The 22,198-nt window shown below is 35.8% G+C and overlaps 1 protein-coding gene across 2 annotated transcripts in view; it reads right to left on the bottom strand.

Annotated features, from left to right (window-relative positions):
* The window catches only part of LOC149548286 (putative protein phosphatase 2C 52), a 57,145-nt gene that overhangs the window by 10,568 nt on the left and 24,379 nt on the right, over window positions 1-22,198 (bottom strand). For both annotated transcript variants that reach the window (XM_089792346.1, XM_089792347.1), the window contains exons 3-5: window positions 19,628-19,755; window positions 19,351-19,449; window positions 19,077-19,235 (exon numbers count right to left, since the gene is read on the bottom strand). In XM_089792346.1, coding sequence (XP_089648472.1) covers window positions 19,077-19,235; window positions 19,351-19,449; window positions 19,628-19,755 — 386 coding nt within the window. The remainder of the gene's footprint in view (window positions 1-19,076; window positions 19,236-19,350; window positions 19,450-19,627; window positions 19,756-22,198) is intronic.

Genomic DNA, 22,198 nt, shown 5'->3' with positions numbered 1-22,198 from the left:
ACACAAAAAAAACAAGCAGAATTTAGATATATATATATATATATAAATGCAAAGTGGGTACAAAATTGCATCTCATGTGGAATCTTTATGGCGGTAAGAAAAATAGTAAATAGTTTCTATAAAACAAGAAGTAAGACATCATTCTATAAAACTAGAAGTAGATACATCATTGCAATTAGTTTCTATAAAACTATAAAACTATTAGTGAATACATCATTGTAATTAGTTTTCATAAAACTAGAATTAAATATATCATAGCAAAATAGTCTAAGTGAGTTTGAGAAATTTTGGCCTTCTGGAAAGTAATGCTTGCCTTGGGTAAGTGGTTGAGCTAAGTCTACCTGGACTTAGGAATAGAGAATTTGAACAAAGTGATTTCTTAGAAAATGAGTTAGAATCATTAGAAAATCCTTGTTCCACCTTCAAGTTGACCTGAAATAGTCAGGACAAGTTGTGGGAGATAACACTGCTGAAGGCATGCTAGCCTAAAATTTGGCTAAGCCTGGAGTTTTTGAAAACCACCAAATTCTAGAATCTGCATTTTAACTCCTATGAAGCTGAAACCTGTCGCAAACATCATAACAGTATTTATACAATATAACTTAAAGTATAAGAAATCTTACACTTGAATGTTATATTTGAATAAATCCTCCTTCCCCTAAACTGAAACAATGACTAAATCCTCTTGCAAATAAGAAATGAGCTTCAAAAATGACGTTTTTATTACTTTTTGATGCTGAAAGAAATGCCAATGGGAGTTTTTACTAAAAACTCTTTGATTTGTCAAGGAGTTTTGTTACATCCCAATTTTTGCCCTAATTTCTCTTTAGTTAAAAGATAGCCATTGTGTTCATGTGAAATGAATATAGTTTATAGCCGTTGTGTTCATGTGAAATGAATATAGTTTATAGCCGTTGTGTTCATGTGAAATGAATATAGTTTATAGCCGTTGTGTTCATATGAAATGAATATAGTTTATAGCCATTGTGTTCATATGAAACGAATATAATTTTTCTTTAACCATTGTTCAATCAGTTATTATGTATGATGAAATTCCTAACGATATTATTTAAGCAAATTATGAATTATGAAATTGATGTTTTTGGCGAGAATGATTGTTTTGAAGGTTGCAAGATAAAGACTCGAGAAGGAGGGGAAGCATTACGAAATGAGGTCATCCGGAAATGGGACGATCATGTGACCTAGTTATCAGGAATATCAGCTTTGATCAAAAAGACGCCATGGCAAGGTTGTTAAAGCTTGACAATAAAAGTTCAAAGTGGAAAGTTACATGAGCTAAAAAAATAATAATACAAGATTATTAAATTAAATAATAAAATTCTTACCTTTTAAAAAATAAGTAATATCATTTAATATTATATCATTATTTTGATTAGAATCACAATTAAATATTTGCAAAGTGGCACTATTATAAAAGGATCTATAATACAATAATGTCACTTTGAATATACTTAACTATAATCTAACCAAAATAATAATATAACATTAAATTATATTAATAAAACTTTTCACCCATTGTCCCAACGTTTATATTTCCAATCGATGGGAATTCCAATCGTATTTCAATCTTGTAATGGCAGGAGATGAAAAGTCGATTCATATCTTTTAAATCCTGCCTTTGTCGTTTTCAAATGACAGTAACCAATGTCTTCCGCCTGCTGATACTCTCGCCATGGTCTGAGAAATTGTCTATCAATGATCTGATATTGGTGATGAGGAAAAGCCTCCTTCTTTCTCTGTCGTGGGTTATCCATTTTAGACTGTTCTTTTGATACCCGAATTTCTTGCCAAGCATTCATGCCTACAATCTCGATTTGTCTAACCAAGAAACCTTTCATCACACCATACGTGAAGACGATCTTGCACATTCTGAGAGCCGGGAGTCAGTTGCGTTCAAGACTCACAAGCAAATCGTTCAGCAGACTGTGGACAAGTAAGAGTGTGTTAAAACGTACTTCATTCCCTTACTCACATTTTGTTTCTTCATCTTCTATGACTTCTTTCTTTTTGAGTCGGGTTGTAACAGTGAGGAAGAGTTAAGTGAAAAGATTCAGTCATAATATTAATCTTGAAGCTCATCATAACTGTAAGAAACAATAGAGTTGCAAACATTGTCTCGCAATGTAGTATATGATGCTTCTGATATGTTAAGATTTCTGATCTCATTCTTTTGTTATACACCATTCCAATCCACAATACTTGAATATAGAATTGCATCATTATCAACTTGTGTCACAAATCCGTAGAATGGTGTCATAAACTGCTCTGTTTCATCTAACCAAAATCATTAATGAAGATCAACTCTGAAAAAAAAACCAAGGAAAATCTGAGAAAGCAGAACCATAATCTTATGAATAAGATATAAAAGGTTCAGGCACTGATTAATCACCGATCTGTAGATCTGTTAATGGTGAGATGTGTAGATGAACCTGACACAAGAAAAACAAGAAGGATATCAATAATTATTTAATTCAAAATAATCTGATTAGCTCATGTAAATCCACTTTGATTGTCAAGCTGAGCGGTGGAGATTGGGTTACAAAAACCCACCTCTGAAATCCCTGGCCAAGGCGATAGAAGGGCATTCATGCCACAACAAAATGATCGCGTTGTTGTCCTAATACTTCAGCTATTCAATCGAATAGCTGTTGGGACCTCAACCCACCTGAGTACTCCGACGACTGGATCGATGAACATCCCAAGCCTAACCTCAGGGTAGGGAGGGTCGTTCTATTAAATTAGAACTTGTGGGGATAAGTAAAAAGGTCCGTGGTTGGGAGGTTAAGCTCATGTTAATGCTTCTCCCCTCACCAAAGTCAGAGCTTGGTCAATTAAATGGAAGAGTCTCTCAAGAAAATCAGTACGTATCTTTGTTTATTTAAGTTTCTTTATATAATCTGAAAGATACTTTCTTCTAAATTAGAAGTAACATAAAATGATTCTTTTAAGTATATTAGCTGAGGTTTTCTTGCAGTAATTTAGACTAGAGTTAAAATTCAGTATTCTCAACTATTAGAAAAAATTTGATATTGAGTAATCAAAATAGATTCAGAATTTTCGATTAGATTTTTATCTCATCTAATAATTAGAATATTAAATTCAGCTAATCGTAGTTGTAGAGTATCCAGATGTTAAAAGTTTTTGGCGGCAAGTTTTTAAAAATCGATGAATTTATCATGTATGATTTACACAACGTTTTACGTGTATGTCATACACCAAATTGTCTGTGTAACCCTTGGGAGGTGCAAGAAAGTATTTAAAATGCTGCAAAAAAAGGAAGCACACAAGCAAGGGTAAACCTAATGATAACCCAAAACCAGCATAAGCATAAATAGATGTGCAATTGGAGGGCCCCACGAGATTGGGAGAGCAGAAGATGACCAAAATTGACAACAGCAAGCAAAATTTACAGGTGTTTGTAACCTTGTAACGTCCCCCTTTTGGGAGTGCCCTAATTTTTGCCCCAGAATCACAAATTCCATAAAAATAAGAATCATAAGACAATTATAAATATAGCTTTGCCAGTTAAAATGCCTTTTAACAAGGTAAATCTTACTTCAGCTCCTATAATCATCAATCGGGGAACAAGTGCATATATATAAACCGACTATATTGTTGGTGTAATATAAACTGTCTTACACATTATAATTTGATAATACAAGGAGATATCAATTGATAAAAAAGAGATACAACCCAAGCCTAGAGAATTAGGTAACAATACATAATGCATATGAAAGAAACTCATGCATTTAACTTCTAGATGAATTGGCAAAAAGATTACAATAGGGAGCCCTTAACTCAACCCTAGGCCCAAGGGCAGAAACTTTGTCCCCATTGGCCCCATGCTTCATGGGATTAGCATGCCTAGTGAGGCCTCACCGTTCCCCCTTATTGAAATTGCTTTCCATCTAAATGGAGTACCCCTCACAAATAGTGCCTTTGTGTGATGTAACCCATGCCCATTCCACTGCAAACCTTATCTAGTGCCTTTGTATGATGTAACCTATGCCCATTCCACTGCAATAGTGCATGGTCCATTCTACCACAGGACTTACCTATCTCAATTTAAAGTATATATGCACATAGTATTTGACCTAAATTAACATTCTTATAATTATTGCAAACCAATAAATATGCTTTATATAATAGTTAGAAACTCGGTATCGGCAATATCTCGGCCAGTCCAAAAATTTTGAAAAATTTGGAATCGGCAAAAACTCAGCGAAAATATCGGCAATAAATCGGCACTTTTATCGAACATTTGAAAATATAAAATTTCTTAAAATATTTTTAAATCTATTATAAATCTACTAATATATTTTCTGGCCTCCGAATGGAAGAATCCTTTGTGAATCACAAATAATTTTATAATTTGACCCCCGACTGAAATCACAAATAATTTGATTTGTGAATCTGAAGATTGCGGAATGGAAGAGTGTTGTTTCAACGCGTTGAAATGGCGGAATCTGACTCGTAATAAGGAAGTCGTCGGTGGCAGGTAGAAAGAAGGCGGTTTAAATAAAGTTTTTAAAAAACCCTAAATGATGGACGACTTTTCAACAATTTTTTGGGCGACATTTTCACTTCAATGCATTTTTTTTCCATTTTTATCGTCACGGTTTTTTGCATTATTTAGGCACTGAATTTTACTGCATTTTATTCAGCTGCAGGAGGGTCTCGCGAGATATCGCGATATCTACATTTTTTTTGCGATATTTTGAACTATGCTTTATATCATACAAATAAATATTGTTATTGAATATACAGAGAATAGTTAAGGTTATTGTGTGTATTAAACAGCAGAAATAGATTGTAATCAATGTAATGCATAATGACATGTTATCAATAAAATGGTATTTTTGGAAATACTTATATATTTCAAGTTGTGTGTGTGTGTGTGTTTGTGAAACAGATAATATAGCCAGAAATATATATATGAATATATTACCAAGTGGCATACCTCTCTGTTCACTGCTTTCTTTTCTTTGTCTAGTTCAATCCTTATACTATGTCCTGTGCTTATATACTCAGCTTACTATCGTGCTACAGGATACCCTTCCTGTGCAGTGTTCTTTCTTTCTGGTTTCTGGTTATCACTGGCTGTGTGTGATCTGATATGATTTTCTGCTGTCTTCCATGGAGTAGAATCCCACTTATAAATATCACCCAAGAATCTTACCGTGAGGAGTTGTGTCCATCCATGTGCCCCTCCATTAACTAATTTATAATTTTTTTTAATGAGAGACCAGCTATTAATTTATAATTTTCTAAGGGTCAACCATTTAAATAGTATATCAATAATTAGAATAGCACGTTAGTGGTAATTCTTCTTAATTAATATATATTAGGTAGTGTTGGAAATGAAGAGTGTAACTAAGAAAGGAGGGGTGAATCAGTTGCACCAAAAACAATTCCCTGTCCCTAGATGTCAAAACAAACTTTTCGCTGATCATGCAATACTGTCCAACTCAGCTAATACTAGAATATTACTGTCACTCGGTTGACAAAGCAATCTTATGATTATTGATCTGTTTTAGCCTTAGTAACTTAGTTGCAGTAACATAAAGCCTAAAGCAAATAACATGTACATAGATGACATCAAGATTTAATGTGGAAACCCAATTTGGAAAAACCACCATGCAACTAGTTACAATATTTTTCACTCTTCTGAAGTGAGCCCTGTTAGGAGCCAACCCTGTTAAAGGTTACAAAACATACTATTAAGTATGACCTTGTTAGAGAATTTAGATGACCCTATTAGAAGTGGCCTAGTTAGAGGTCTTCAAACACTACAATCTGAAATGTCACCTTGTTAGAGGATTTACAATATGGCTGTTAAGTCAACTCTGTTAGAAGATTTCTTCACTGCTACAATGGTTAGAAGGTAACAGCAATTTGACCTGATTTATGAAGCAACTATCTTTGCAGATTCAGATCTTTGTTCTAGCTTTATCTTTGGATCCTTACTGATCAAATGTTTTTTGCAGCTTATCTTCCACACTTTCCTACTCTGCTTTTTTCTTCGCTCACATATCCATATTTTTCATATTCCACTTGTACATTCTATCCTCACAACTTGACCTTTCTTATATATCATGAGATTGGAAAAGTCCGCTTGAATACCCTTTCAAATAATCAATAAACATCAAAATAGTCGGCCTCAATCAATTAATTATTAGACAATTGCATTTTGTTGTCACTTGGTCAATACTGAGATTGAACACTCGGTTAATATTGCGAGTCCTTCGATGCCCGACCACTCGGTTAATATAGTAAGCAAGATATCCTTTATTAACCAACTGCTTGGTTAACACTGAAATGTCTTCATTGCCTAACTGCTCCGTCAATACTGAAATATGCAAGGTTAATACTGCAAACTCTTCATTGCTCGGTTAATACTAGCATTAGTGTAGCGTCAATGACAACATACAATTGAAGAATTGTTTCCAACAGGTAGTGTGTTGATAAAGTATTTATTAGTTTAAGTTAAACTATTTAAACAATAAAGTACTAAAGTTATATTATTTATTTATTTAGTTTTATGTTCTATTATTATTATTTTCTTACAATTAAACCCTATCTCGGGAAGGGAACATAACAAATCTCAACTGTTTTGAATGAGCCAGCAAATATTAATATTAACCATTGTTTAAGTACCATTGCAAAATCAGATTGTATCTTAACAGTAAGGCTGAACAACTGCTAGTAGTGGAAGAGAAACTAATAACCTCAACTTGAAACTGAGATCTATGCTGTAAAATAGAAGTGCTTGAAGGTCCCAAACATTGAGTAGATAGAACCACAATCATTACAATGAGATTTCATGTGTCAAGGAACCTCAATAGAAGTAGGCCGCAAGAAAGACCAATGCGTCACCAATCTATATGTTCTATGTGTGAGCATTTAGTATCCAAAGGTCACTCAACTTCTCTATCATACAGACTGCTTCTCAACCACAATAAAAGAATGCTTCCAGTTGAAATAGAGATTTATAAAAGATAAATAAAGGAAAAAAAATTAATGGAAAAATCTAGAAGGATAAACCCTAAAGTAGGGCAGTTACGCCACTCCCCCACCCTATCTCAATTACCTCATGTAATTGAATGATCTGGCCCTACCTGCAACAACTTTCAACCAAGATGCACAAGTTTGGAGACATCAAATTTCAGAATTCATGGGCCAATTATCATGAAAACTGTGCAGGTAAATCATGCGAGTGGACCTGCAGATTTATTCTAACATTTTCTACATGAATTTTGCCAATGTAAACATGTTTACAACTGAAAAATGTGCTGAAATGGGCAGTCAATTAATTTTGAAAAATTGTGCTTTTTTTGTAAGGTCCCACTGTATTTGGACCTAAAGTTGTATCCAAAACAAAATGAATTTAAAGACTATTACAATATTAGATAGTTTCTATTTACTCTTTTCTGTCATTTTCTAATAGTCACTCCTTTTGTAATTCCATAAACTTCATATGTTCATTATGGAAACTTTCTTTTTCACTCTACGAGAATGTTTCTATTTCCTTTCCCCTATTTGTTATATAAACATTCTCTAGTATTATGTATATATAGATCATTCATTATCTTTGATCAATAACACACTCATTATTTTACCATAATATGGTATCAGAGCTATTTATTTGAAAAATAATTTCATTATTGAAATTTTACAACTTATTTTTCGAAATAGGTTTTCAATATCTATAATTTTTTCATGAAATTTTTGGACTCTAAATTTTCAAAATCCTTGCCTCGGTGTGTTCATTTTTTTTTTGTTTTTGCAGGAATTCTTTTTATTGGTCAGCCAATTTTTCTGCAATTTCATGGCCTTCTTTTCGGGCATTTTCAACCTTTTTTTCCTACAAATCGTCTGCAAAGGACAGCATCTAGAGTGTTTTAAACCCTCCGTCTCTGATTTTTGCCTAGCAGTTTCATTTTCAACCACATTTTTACAGTCAAATCTGCCATTTTTGCGGTTTAAATGGATAGGGTTTCTTGCAAAACTCTCAGATTATTGGTCATTTTGAAAAACTTTTTACAAATTCTTGTTGGGTTTTTGCAGATGTCAACTGGGTCGAACTCTGTTTTTTCTAGGTGCACCTTTTTCTGTGCGTTGAGTTTTGAGCCAGCAGTTTCAAAATCTGATTTCAAAATTCTCTCTGGCTTTTTAGCTCTCTTTTGGGTGTCCTTTCACTTTTTTCTAGGTCTTCCATCAATTTGCCTTGAAGTTCGTGCCTTTTCAGATATTGACTATTTTTGCATTAAAAATGTGCCATGGCATCTCTCACCAATCTTCTCTTAGAAGGTAGTCAACAAATCAACAGAAAGAACTACTACACCTAGAAGTAGAGAATGATGACGATCTTCGAGTACCGTCGCCTTGAGGTGCTTGTTCCTGGTACTAACACTCGTCCTACAACAGTCTATGCTACCACAAACCAATATTGTAGAACATATAGAGTGGATTCCTCTACAAATTTTTGTATTTTGAAGCTAGATTGACCATTAAGGGAGGGTATTACAATATTAGATAGTTTCTATTTACTCTCTCTTCTGTCTTTTTCTAAATGTCACTCTTTTTGTAATGTTTCAAATCCTTTAACTATTATCTTCCACAATACTAAACATGTAATGAAGAGTAATGCATAGAAGTGAAGTAAATCAAAAAATAACACCAATATTTTTCACATGGAACCCTTAGAAAGAAAAACCACGGTGGGAATAAGTACACACAAATCTCACTATTGCAGTAATAAGTTTGCCCTATAAGGTGCACAATTACATCCATCCAGTTAAAAGCATACCTAGTTAAGAGTATCTTAGCCTAATTAAGAGTTATTCCAAAGACCTATTAGGATGTACTCGGATAAGGGATTTCTATTACGATAATAGATAATCATCTATAGTTAGTTAATGGTAATCTATTGTAATATCTAGTTAGCTTTAGCTTTTTTAGCTTTCTCAGTTAGAATAGAATGTTTCTATTCTTTACGATTGTTTACTAAGGAAACATCGTTTTATTCTTTTGTATATATTGACCTTTTGGTCTCTATTAATGAGAAGCAAAAATTTACCAATTACTTCGTAATATGGTATTAGAGACAATGCTTCAAATTTTTTCAAAAAATTTATAATTTCTTGTGAAATTAGTTGTTAAAAAAAAATTGAAATTATTTCAAAGATTTTTTCACATAAACCAAGCTAGGGTTTCTATTTTTTGGTAGACTTTCTTCTGTTTGAATCTTGAAGAATTACAACCAACAAAAATCACACCAGTAATATACTTAGCTAGGGTTTTTGAGCGAAACAAATCACTTGATTTGTCTACAAATCGTCTAATCTCTAGTTCGTGGTTTGTGAATGCAAAGATTTGATCATTTGTGCATCTCGTGCGATTTCTTGATCAAATTGCATGCATCCCGTGCGATTTTGTTTCAAATCACATCTGATCAAGTGCATGGTGAACTGAAGAGTTCTCTGTCCCATTTTTTGGCCATCGTTTTCTTCTTTTAGCACACCTCAGACACCATCTTTGGTGTCATTTCTGCTCTCCAAAGCCAAGAACGACCAGAGATCTACTGCTTGCTACCAAAAATTGACATTTTTTTGCTTCCAAACTCCATTTCTTTCAGCAAATCCAAGCTTTCATGGCTGCTGACTATTTTTTTTAAACCCTAATTTTTTACCTTGAAAAATAAATTGATCACAGATTCTTGGTGGGTTTTTCAAGAGCTCAACTAGGTTGTCGTTTGTTTTTCCTAGGTGCCTCATTTTTCATGTCTCGATTTTCGAGCTAGTGGATCCAAAAAACAACATATTCCTTTTGAGTTTTTCGAGCTATCTTTTGGGTCACTCTCCGAATTTTTTGGGTATTCCATTTTTTGCCTCAAAGAAAGTGCCTTCACAAATTTTCACATTTTTTCATTGAAAAACATACCATGGCATCTCTGACAAACATTCTACTCAAGCACAACTCCAAATTCAATGGTCGATATTATGGCACTTGGAAGCAGTGGATCACCGAAATTTTTAACTTGTTTTGGGTGTTACAAAGCGTCTAACTTCTCCTAGTCCTAATCAAGATACATGGGATCTAAATAATCGAGAGGCAGTGATGCTTCTGAAATTATCTGTTATCTATGGTTGGTGATCAGCTTTCTCAGATTCCATCCGGCAAGAAAACTGTCCAGATTTGGACAAATCTCAAAGGTCTTCATGAGACTTCTGACAAAAGCAGAGCTTTCTTTCTGAAGAACACTCTGTTTTCTATTGTCATGGATGAGCGCACCTTGCTCCAGGCACACCTGAATCGGATTCAAGAAATCCGTGATAAGTTACTTGCCATTAGTCGCAAGATGGAGGACGAGGATATTGCAGTTATTACTCTTCGGAGTTTACCAAAGTCCTCTGAGCATTTTATCGAGACACTCAACATCACGTCTTCTAGTGTTGATTTGAAGTTCACTAATCTCTGCACACTTATGCTTCAGGAAGATCGATAGAAACAACAGTTTGGTAGCAGCTCTAGCTCCAACTCGACAAAGCAAGCCTTTGCTATGAAATCCTTTCAAAAGGACAAAGGCAAGTTTCAGCAGCCATCTCAGCAAAAGTCTTTTGCTCCAACATCAAATGGTCCCCGAAAGAATATTCAATGCAACTACTACCACAAGTTTGGACACATGAAGGTTGAATGTCAAAAACGCTTAGTTGCATAATCTAAGCAATTAGGTTCGCAGCCCAAAGTGAACAGTGCAAAGCATGTGAAGTTGTCTACCTAGTACATTGATTCAGGTGCCTCTCGTCATTTCACTCGCCGTAGAGACTGGTTTACTGACTACCAACCTTATTCTGATTATGTTATTGTTGATGGCGGAGAAGGGTACACGATTGTCGACAAAGGCAACATTCAGATTCAATCTGCTGGGAAGAATCTCATATTCCTCAATGTGTACTACGTTCCAGGGATTGAACTAAATCTACTCTCAGTCAATCAGCTGCTGCAACATTCTCCACAATTGGATGTCACCTTCAGTTCACATCAATGCACCATCACTGATCGGGCGACTTAGTCTATTGTTGCAGTGGGTCTTGAGGATCGTGGTCTTTTTAGACTTACTAATTCTAGTGATTCTCAAGACTTAGCTATGGTTGCTCGGTGGCCTTCTATTAGCATACTTTGGCATCAACGATATGGGCAGTTAAATGTGCATTATCTCTCACACCTTGCTCAGGATGAGCTTGTTCTTGGATTGCCAAAGATCAAACTCAACAACTTGGAGTTTGTGATGCACGCCAAGCTGGGAAGCAACATCGCAAACCTTTTACCAGTAGCGATTCATGGCAAGCTTCTCAAGTACTTCAGCTTGTTCATGCCGATATTTGCGGCCCTATGGCCACTCCTGTTCTTGGGTCCAAGTATTTTCTATTGTTTGTTGATGATTTCAGTAGAAAATTGTGGGTGTATTTCCTTAAAAAGAAATCAAATGCATTTCATGTATTTCAAAAGTTTTAACATTTAGTTGAAAAAGAGCCCAGGAAATCTATTATTACTCTTAGATCAGACAATGGGGGAGGAATTTTGTTCTAATGTTTTCTCTAGCTTCTTGGATACACATGGCATCAAACGCCAATTAACCGCACCCCACACACCACAACAAAACAGTGTAGTTGAACGTCGAAACCGGTCAATCACAGAGATGGCTCGATCCATGCTTGAATACGAACATGTTCTGAAGAAGTTTTGGGTAGAAGCAGTTAACACTACAGTTTATCTGTTGAACCGGTCGCCTACAGTGGCAGTCAAAGGTAAAACTCCAGAAGAGGCTTGGTCAGGTCGTAAGCACAAAATCAGTTACCTAAAGGTTTCTAGCTCCCTTGCTTTTGTTTGGATCCTTGATGCATCACGCACCAAGTTGGATGCCAGGAGTCAAAAACTCATGCGTGCTGAATACAGTAGTCTTCACAAAGCCTATCGCCTGATCGATGTTGAGACATCCCGTCTCATCTACAGTCGTGATGTAATCTTTGATGAGCAGCAAGGACCATTCATGCATGTTTCTCTTGTTCCCGTTCCAGTGGACTAGCCTATGAAGGCTCATGATTTGGGAGTTAGGCTTCCATTAGGTCCACCTGATGGGAGGGCTCCAGTAGCTCCTGAAGCTCCAGATATACCAGCGACACCTGTAAAGACACCTCCAACTTCTCCTGCAGGGTCACCTCGCTTTGTAGATGCTTCACCTGTGTTTGATCCAGATTCTTCTGATGAGGAACCTGATCATCACACGTCTCCTGAAACTAGTGTTGGTCATTCTCCTATCTGGCCTAAGTGGTGGGCTAAGATGCTGATCTTTGGGATGATGAGCTCATTGATGGGAGAACTGCTTGAAAAAAGATTAAACCTATAGAGTCTGTCAAATTTGCTCCTATGGCTAACATTCACAATGTGTTTGAACCTCAAACATATTCTGAGGCTAATGGAATTCCAAAGTAGGAACAAGCCATGACATTTGAACACCAAAGCCTGCTAAAGAACAACACCTGGGTCCTTTCTGATCTTCCACCAGGGAAGAAACCCATTGGCTGCAAATAGGTTTACAAAATCAAATACAAATCGAATGGTACTTTGGACAAGTACAAAGCTCGTTTAGTTGCAAAGGGCTTCTCTCAATGTCAAGGCTGCAAAGATGAGCGCCATCAGATTATAGTCCTAGCCATGGCAGCACAATTTGGCTAGAAGGCCCATCAGATGGACGTCAAGAGTGCTTTCTTGAATGGTGATCTCCATGAAGAGGTCTACATGACACAGCCTCCTGGTTTGAAGGTTGCTGGTAAAGACCATCAGGTTCTTAGATTGGCAAAAGCTCTTTATGGCTTGAAGCAGGCCCCTCGGGCATGGTACATTAAAATTGATAAGTACCGATCAAGGCTTCAAGAGGAGTTCTTCAAACTCAAATCTGTACATCAAGACTACTGACAATGACATCATCCTTCTGGTTATTTATGTGGATGATTGATCATCACTAGCAGTTCAACATCTTTGAATTAGGGAATCAATCAAAATTTATGTCAGTCTTTTGATATCACTGACCTTGGGCTCATGCATTATTGCCTAGGTGTTCAGGTTTGGCAACAGTCTTCTGGTATATTCATCTCTCAGTCCAAATATGTCAGGGCCCTGTTAGAGAAATTTCGTATGCAAGATTGCAAGCCTACATCTACACCTATGGAGAAAGGTCTCAAGTTATCTGCAAAGTCTGATTCTCCTTTCGTTGATGATACTACATACAAGCTACTAGTAGGCAGCCTCATCTACCTCTCTACTACTAGGCCTAATATCAACTTCACAGTCAACTATATTTCACGCTTTATGACAACTCCTAAGGTTGATCATTGGATGGCAACAAAGCATGTGCTTCGTTACGTGAAGGGCACTTCAAATTATGGACTTCTATACTCTCGAAGTTCCAATCCTAAACTTTGTGGGTTCACAGATTCAGATTAGGCAGGCTCTATTGATGATAAAAAGTCAACTTTTGGATATGTGCTCAGTTCGGGATCTGGTGCAATCACATGGACCAGTAAGAAGCAGCAAGCAATTTCTCTCTCCTCTACAGAGGCCAAATACAGAGGGACTGTTAAGGCAAGATGTGAAGTTTGGCTTCCTTGGATGCCTGGGGATATGCAGATGTCACCAGCAAGACCAACTACTTTGTTTGTTGATAACGAAGGCATTATCAAGTTAGCATGAAATCCAATCTTCCATGAACGAACCAAGCATGTGGATGTTCACTGTCATTACATACAACAGCTGGTTGAAGACAAGACTATAGATTTGTAGTATGTTCCTACCACAGATCAGACGGCCAACATTCTCACCAAGCCTCATGGTCCTGATAAGTTTGTCAAATTTAGAGGACAGCTTGGCATTCTAGATAGATTAACCATTAAGGGAGGGTATTACGATAATAGATAATCGTTTATTATTAGTTAATGGTAATCTATTGTAAATATCTAGCTAGCTTTAGCTAGCTTTAGCTTTTTTAGCTTTCTCAGTTAGAATAGAATGTTTCTATTTTTTACGATCGTTTTATTCTTTTGTATATATTAACCTTTCGGTCTCTATTAATGGCAAGCAAGCATTTACTAATTACTTCGTAATAATTTCAAGCTCCTAAGAGTCACAATGTTAGAGGATTTGTGCTCCCGACCTGTTACGATCTTGCTCACCTTGTTGGGAATGACCCAATTAAGGGATTTTTCTTGTCAATCTGTTAGAATCAACAAGTGAAGAGCGGTTTGATATTTGCACTTAATGCATGATAGATCCGATGTATCTTTCATCAATGATCTATTATGAATTGCTTCTAACATATTTTTGCACCTCTGAACTATCACCACAACATCAATAATTGCACCAACAATTACCGCAACTCAAATTTTCACCTCTTTTTATACTTGTTTTAAGGCAGCAGAAAAAACCTAAAACACTTTATCATTAGTGGATTTAAAACACTTCGTCATTAATCGACTTAACATGCAATTCAACTCCAACAACGTTGCTATCCTTCTCTTACTCATTATTGTCAGTCAACTTAAGATTAACTATGCCTACTGAAACACTAAAATTTCTAGCCAAATGAGCTACTAGATCAAAACTTGCTACTAACTTCTTAAGTTCTTGTGTTGTCTCTACCTTCTTCTCAAGATCTTGCATGAACTTTGAAAAGTCAAATATAGTGGTGAGTAGCTTACCACCATCTTGTAATGCCATCTTCACTTGGTTCACCTTCAATGTCAATGTGACTCGATATATGGCAACTGACTCGGCCAATTTCTCAAATCTTTTCTACTCACTCCTTTTGAACTATGTACATTGAAACATCCCCTAGGCTTTGGACTTGTTTGCTAGCTGATGTGACCAATTTATCCAATTGTACAATGGGTGTTGCACATGTATCATGATCCCCATTCGGCATCAAATCTAAAAGTACATCCCTAGCTAATTGGATAACTTTAGCTTCTTTGATATGATTCTTCATCATCGGCTTCTTGGCCTTAGATTGCATAGTTGTGGCAATCCCATTAACTAATTTGAGCTCAAAATATTTACATCAATATGTCCTTTAATGGTTGGTATGTCATCATCTTCTTCAACTTTTGGTTTCAATGCCGATAAGGTTTGCACTGCAATTTCCTAATCCTATTCCTTCTCTCCAACACTTATTTCTACTTGCACTTGCTTCTCTTGTTCTTCTTCAATTTGCACATCATCAATATGTGTTTGCTCATCTTTTTGCTCATCACCTCCAGTGACAACTTCTACCGGTACCTATTGTACCTCACACGTAGGTACATTCTTTGAATTATCTCAACCAATGATTTCAGCATTAGAGATGTCAATGTCATCAAATGTGACTTGTACATCGCTAATATCCCAACCGACATCAATATGAGTTACCTTTGGTTCCTCTTGTTCCTCTGCTTCTGATTCATCAACCACTTGGGCTTGTTCCTTCTCTGGTTCCACCAGTCCTAAGAACTTCAATATGACCTCAGTCTCATCTTAAATTGATTAGGACCCCTCATTTAACAATCTTAACCCTTTCTCGGTCTTGAAGGTCAATCTGGTCTTGCCAAGAATCTCTTTGATTTCTTTTGTGACAACTCCGGTTGAAGTTGCACTAAGACATATTCAATTAATTCCTTGTCTTGCTTCAGTGCATTCTTCCACCTTCCTTCAAGCTTGTTGTATAATGATGTAGGTGTCACCTTGTAGTTTAATCAGCTTTAGCAACTTTCTCCTTTCTTCTTACTAGCAATTTCTCTAGTGGAGTGATCTTCTCTTTCTACACTGTTGTACTTCTAGCTTTTTTGTCAGTAAGGGCCTTAACGATTGTTGAAGATAAGACTTCAACTTCTTCATCTCCTGTAGCGACAACAACATGTGTCAGCTTACTTAGCTTCATATTTTGCTCTAGTTTTTTCAATATTTTCTTTTGTAAAACCTTTCTTCAAGGCAAACTGCTCCATTGCCTAATTTTCTATTCAACTGGTTCATGTAATTGATTAAACACCTCTCTATCCTTCTCATCAAAGGTTCTAAACCTTGGAACGCTTTGGTCCCTTGGTTTTGACAATAGATCTTCCACATAGGCTATCAGCAAATTGTCTTCAATAGCCCATTGGCATCACCCATGAAGTTATAGGTTCAACTACTTCCATTAAAAAGTATTTGTATCTACCATGAAACAAATTTTGTCCATATATTTCTCAACAACAATAGATGGAATTCTCTCTCTTTGGTGCATCTCTTTCTAGAAGCTCTTGAAATAGCCCAAAGATCACTAGTGATTCTATTAACAAGAATTCTAATGCAGTTCTTTATCTCAACCATTACCGATATGTCCTTTGACCATGTCATACTACCTATACCGAGAAAGAAATTCTAGAAATAAAAGAACAAGCCCATGAGCACCTAATTATATTTAAAGGGTTGTCTCTTAACATTTTTTATCTTCTCCATGATCTGATTGAATTGTTCTCGGATAATCTTGCAAAGATCATATTTCTTTCACAATCCGGCAAGTAGTGAGAATTGTTGTTGCCAAAATGTTGTTGATCTTGCTTGAATAATAGACCTTATATCCAACTACCATAGAAGCATACTTCACAATAGGATCTTCAATATCATTTGCAATCATCGCCCTACTAATGAATTATCTCCAAATAAGATAGGTTCCAGGATGTTGAGAGGTAAATTCTTCTTTATTTATACTCTCCTTCTAAACCTATCCCATGCTTATGTAGATTTATGTTTCGCATCTTTGGTGACTTTGATTAATGATATGATTGTTCACATGTTTCTAAAAATCTTAAATGGCTGGATTACAAACAGTAGACCAAATTGTTGTCATCCTATAAACTTCTTCTAGCCTCCCTAATCAAATTGTTTCAAAAGCGACGACTCAATAATAAGTGGGAGATTGTAAGTTTCCTCATGTGCTTCAAAAAGGGATTCTTTGTCAAACTCTTGAAAAGCCTAAAATTCGTTGAATTTCCCAACCTGGCTCTAATACCATGTTAAAGATCTCAAGAGCCTCTTTTAAGGGTCTCATTGTATGTATGAATTAATTTATTGTTGTAACTTGTAACAGTACTTGTTTGATTTCTGTGTGCTTCAAGTTACTCTTACAATGATATATATATATATATATATATGAAGAGGCATGTCTACTCTAGAGACAAGTCTCTTCTTAACTCGTATTAATTATTACCAATAATATTTGCTCAATGTAATATTATAATGATAATAATTTATATATGGAACACATATATGTATAATATATTTCATAATATACATATGTATATTATATAGATAATATATACAATATATATACACACACACATGTATAATAACATCTCATACATACATACATACATACATTCATACATACATATATATATACACTTAATAAAATTATTATCAATAGCAATAATGCTCCATAATTATTAATAATAGATAAAAAAGATAGATGTCAAATGTTTTAAGGCCAATAGACCATTCAAACATTTTATTTCATTGACTTGAATCATCTGATCAAAGCTACAAAACACCACCAACATCTAAAAATTATGCCCACATTAATTGATCCATTGAATAAATTGGTGTTTGAGGGTGGCATCTTGCTGGTGTGAGAGGAACTAACACGCAGGCTGTTCATGAAAATACTTTGCACAGATGCAGTGTCTGATCTGGTTAGACATAATTTTGGACCAGCTGACAGATTGTCTTCCAAGTCTGCAACAGATCATTATGCTTTGTGCAATGCAATGTTATCAATGATATGAATATAAACAAAAAACTATTTTCCCCAGTTCATGGGTTAAACTCTATTTTACGTGTTCTCTATATCACTATGCTACAGAAATGCCCTTTTATTTCAGAAAAAGCAGTCTCTTTTCTTAGAAATTCTTTACATTTGTTTTTGTTAATTCTGATTTTTCATGAATTTACCTGATTTTTTTCCCTAACAATTTTTGCTTCTATGGCTCTAACAGTGTCTAAAAATTATATGCAGCTGCATAACTCGGTCCATTGGATACATTGGTGTTTAGGGCGGTGTCTTGCTGCTGTGAGGGGAACTAACATGCAGGCTGTGCATGATAACTTTGCACAGATGCAGTATCTGATGTGGTTGGACATAATTCTAGCACAGCTGACAGATTGTCTTCCAAGTCTGCAACAGATCATTATGCTTTGTGCAATGTAATGTCATCAATGATATGAATATAAACAACAAAAAAACTATTTTCCATAATTCATGGGTTAAACTCTATTTTTATGTGATCTCTATATCTCTACGCTATGGAAATGCCTTTTAATTTCAGAAAAAGTAGTCTCTTTTCCTAAAAAATCTTTACATTTTTTTTTGTTGAACCTGATTTTTCATGATTTTACTCATTTTTTCCCCTAACAATTTTGCTGCTATGGCTACAACAGCACAAAAACTTATATGCAGCTGCATAACTCAATCCATTGGATACATTGGTGTTTGAGGGTGGTGTATTGCTGTGTGAGGGGAACTAACATGCAGGCTGTACATGATAATACTTTGCACAGATGCAGTTTCTGATGTGATTGGACATAATTTTGGCATAGCTGACAGATTGTCTCCCAAGTCTGCAACAGATCATTAATTATAAAACATACAATACTAGAGGATGTCTAAAAGAAAACAGCTCCAAATAGAGGCTTTTGTTGGATCATTGAACAATAATAGTCTAATTCTTTTAACAGGTGAATCTTTATAGATAATAACGATAGCATATGCATGATATTAACCTCTAGTGTTTCCCATTGTCATTGGGAAGTGAATATCAAGAGACAGTACATTTAGTCATTCCTGCTATATTCCCTCCCTATGCAATGGAGGCATAACATTTATAGGCTGTAAACATGAACAAGAAGCTGACATTTTTCTATTATAAAAACAAATAAAATATATGTCCAACAGATCTGCACATGATAAAAAGCATCCATAGTTAATTCACCTTCCCCTGCCTTCGATATAACTGCTCTAGAATCTCCAACGTTGGCAACATACAGCTGATCACCAACTAATACTGCGGTTGAAGCAGTTGAACCACCATCTCGGTGAATACTACTTTCAGCCTTCAAAAATTCAGCATCTGTTTGCTGATAGGATTCAGCTGAAATTTTAGATTGAAAACAATTAGTACTACAAAATAGAAGGTAGATTTTCCCATCTCTGAGTATATAAAACTTAAAGAACAATAAGTGAGATTTTCAGAAACCTGCACGCACTTATGGCCTGTTTGGTATCCGTAAAAAATTTGGGATGGCTAGTCAAATTCTCAAAAAGATGTTGCTTTAAATACTCAGCAGCGTGACAGCCACCGTGGCCTGAAAAGAAGACCCAGAAAATAGTTAAGTGAACTGAATAGCAAAATAAACCTGCATTTAAATAAAAGACTCTCTGCAAAGCAAAAGAACAATCAAACTGTACGGCTTGTTATTCTGAATAGAACAAAGAAGTAGTCAATCCTTCTACTTGTATAAATAAACAAAATAAGTCACAAACCATCAAAAACTCCAAAAAACCCAACCCTGTGTCCATCGATATTTGATATTTTTGCATCATAACAATCCTCCATTGTAGCCCTTTTGCCTTGACAACTGGAATATCCATAGACACAACTTCCATCTTCACTGCAGTATCACAAACCATAAATATTTAGGCTAAGTAGTGTGTAATATTCACACAATAAAATGTAAATCACCCACCTAGCATTTAAAATTATTTTTTTCTGTGAATTGGAAGCATAAAATATTTGGAAGCAAGATGATATGAACCCTTGATAGAAGCATCGTCTGTGAGTATATCATGAAAACAAACTGAATTCAGTAATATACAAGGATTGACAAATGCCAGCCTTGCAAGAATTTTTTATTGAGGACCAAAGACCTTAGACTAAGTTACCAGATTCTTGTGTTTTAGCCTGGGTTCCGGTATGGGTTCAATCCCAGGCCTGGTTCTCAGCTGGTTCTCCATGGATTCTGCCTGGGTCCTTCCCAGGTGCACAGATCCTCTGTAGGTCCGCAACCCACAGAGAATCCATGCACTTGGGAACGACCCAGGCAGAACCCGAACCCACAGAGGATCCGTGCACCTGGGAAGGACCCAGGCAGAATCCACGGAGAATCTGATGCAACCCAGAAGATTTTCTTTCTTGGTATGCCTTATTTTTCTTGAGTACTAAAACATCAGTATTGTTCATCTTCTACTTTTCACCTTGGGTGCGTTTGCCAATGAAGAAGTCCTGTTTTTCTTCATTTGTTTTTAACCATCACTATGGTTAACACTTTTGTTTTTCGTTTGGTCTTGTGAGAAGCTCACTACGCATACAATCAATGTCAAAGCTCTTTGCATCTATCATATCTAGTTACTGTACTACAACAGAATAGCAGGAGATTTTATTTAAGAGCCTGATACTATTGCATTTTTGTTAACCATTTCAGCAATTTATATATGCAATAAAGGGTAGACGCTTAAAAGGATGAAGGCATTTTTAAGGTCACCTCCATGCAAGACAACAAATTGGTGAGTGAAACTCTCTTTACCTGTGCCTTCCAAAAGGGGATTACTTCTTCCATTACTTTACATATTGCTCATTAATGTGTACAACCCCACCCTCCTCTTGTTTCAAAAATATGACCTCCAATAAGGACTATATGTATACAGTACCGTTGTATTAAAAGTTCAGATATCCTTTTCTGGATGCATATATGAATAACAGCTATTTAAATTTGCTGAGAAAAATGCTTTGCTAAGCATTTTAATCAAATTCACCTTCCACTCTAGGATGCTACAAGGCTAATTCTTCTGAAGAGGATTCTTGATCTGGTTGTCTTAGAAAATGAAAAAGTATTTTCAGACAGTTTTGATTCTGTGGAACATGAATAGATGGCATACATAGAAATATTGAAATCAGTAACTCAATTGTGCATATGGCATCTGTGACCCAAGTTTAAGATTCGTTTATGAAATATTTTAAAGAAAAAGTCACTAAACACACAATTCTCTGCTCCTGAATTGGCTCAACCAGCAGAGTGACAACATAATATACTAGAAATACATGCATTGATATCTATTTATGATTTGGTGTAAGCATGTGTGTGTGTGCAGAACCAGAACCTAATGAGAAAAAAAATCTGAACCTGTGTTCCCGAACCTGAACCTGTATCAGAATCAGAAGAGGTAACTTCGACCTTAGAAAATTGGCTACATTTACAGAATATTAAACAGCATCGCATTCATTTGAAACCTTAATCACAGTTTCCATCTAGAACAGAATAAACAGGTGCAATGTCTGTCCAATAAGCATGCTGGAAAACATTCCTACTCATTTTCTTTATTCACATACATATTGTTGTACAAGGATTCTGAATCTCTTCTTACATTTTGTTAACATTTTAACTTATCCTATCTAGAACAACACAAAACGGAACAGTGTGTAAACTGCAGTGTTCTACGAGGATGCATCTCCACCTCCCCAAAATCCAGAGAATTCCTGGAATGGGGCATCTCCAGGACATGGGGACAGCATATCCCCAACTTTCCAGTGGCGCTGCCCAAAAAGTTCAGTTGCCACCAGAACATGGACGTCCGGTGTTCCCCAAACACTGAGGGGGTGCAAGAGTGTCCCAGAGAAACCTGGGTGTCCCCCACAGTGGCAACTTATAGCACAAGTTTTTTTTAAAACACGCATTTTTTAATTAATTATGTGGTTCTATTATCTATGACCTTCCAAGCCTTCGAAAGGCCCTCCAAGCTTCATTTGTATTCACATTTTCATTTCTAATTGTTTGGTACAGCGAGACGAGCAAAAGAGTGATTGGAGTAGTGAAAGGAATGATTGCAAAAGAAAGAGTGACACACTGACAAGAAGCACGAAGAAGAAAAGGAGGAAGATTCTTCACCTTGTTGAAGAGATTTTCCAAGCATAAGATAGGGTTTTTAACTGATTTTTTATTTATTATTGGATTTTCAATGTTATTAATTTCTTCTTGCAATATTTTCTAAATTAATTTAGATTTTGTTTTATAATTTGATATTTGTTAAAAAAATTAAAATATAGAGATTCAGTATTTT

The sequence above is a fragment of the Cupressus sempervirens genome, chromosome 7 (assembly GCF_028749045.1).
Source record: "Cupressus sempervirens isolate cs-2001-9-10 chromosome 7, ASM2874904v1, whole genome shotgun sequence".
In the NCBI taxonomy this organism is placed as follows: domain Eukaryota; kingdom Viridiplantae; phylum Streptophyta; class Pinopsida; order Cupressales; family Cupressaceae; genus Cupressus; species Cupressus sempervirens.
The sequence above is the reverse complement of the archived record's forward strand: the minus strand, read 5'-3'. Positions and strand labels throughout refer to the sequence as shown.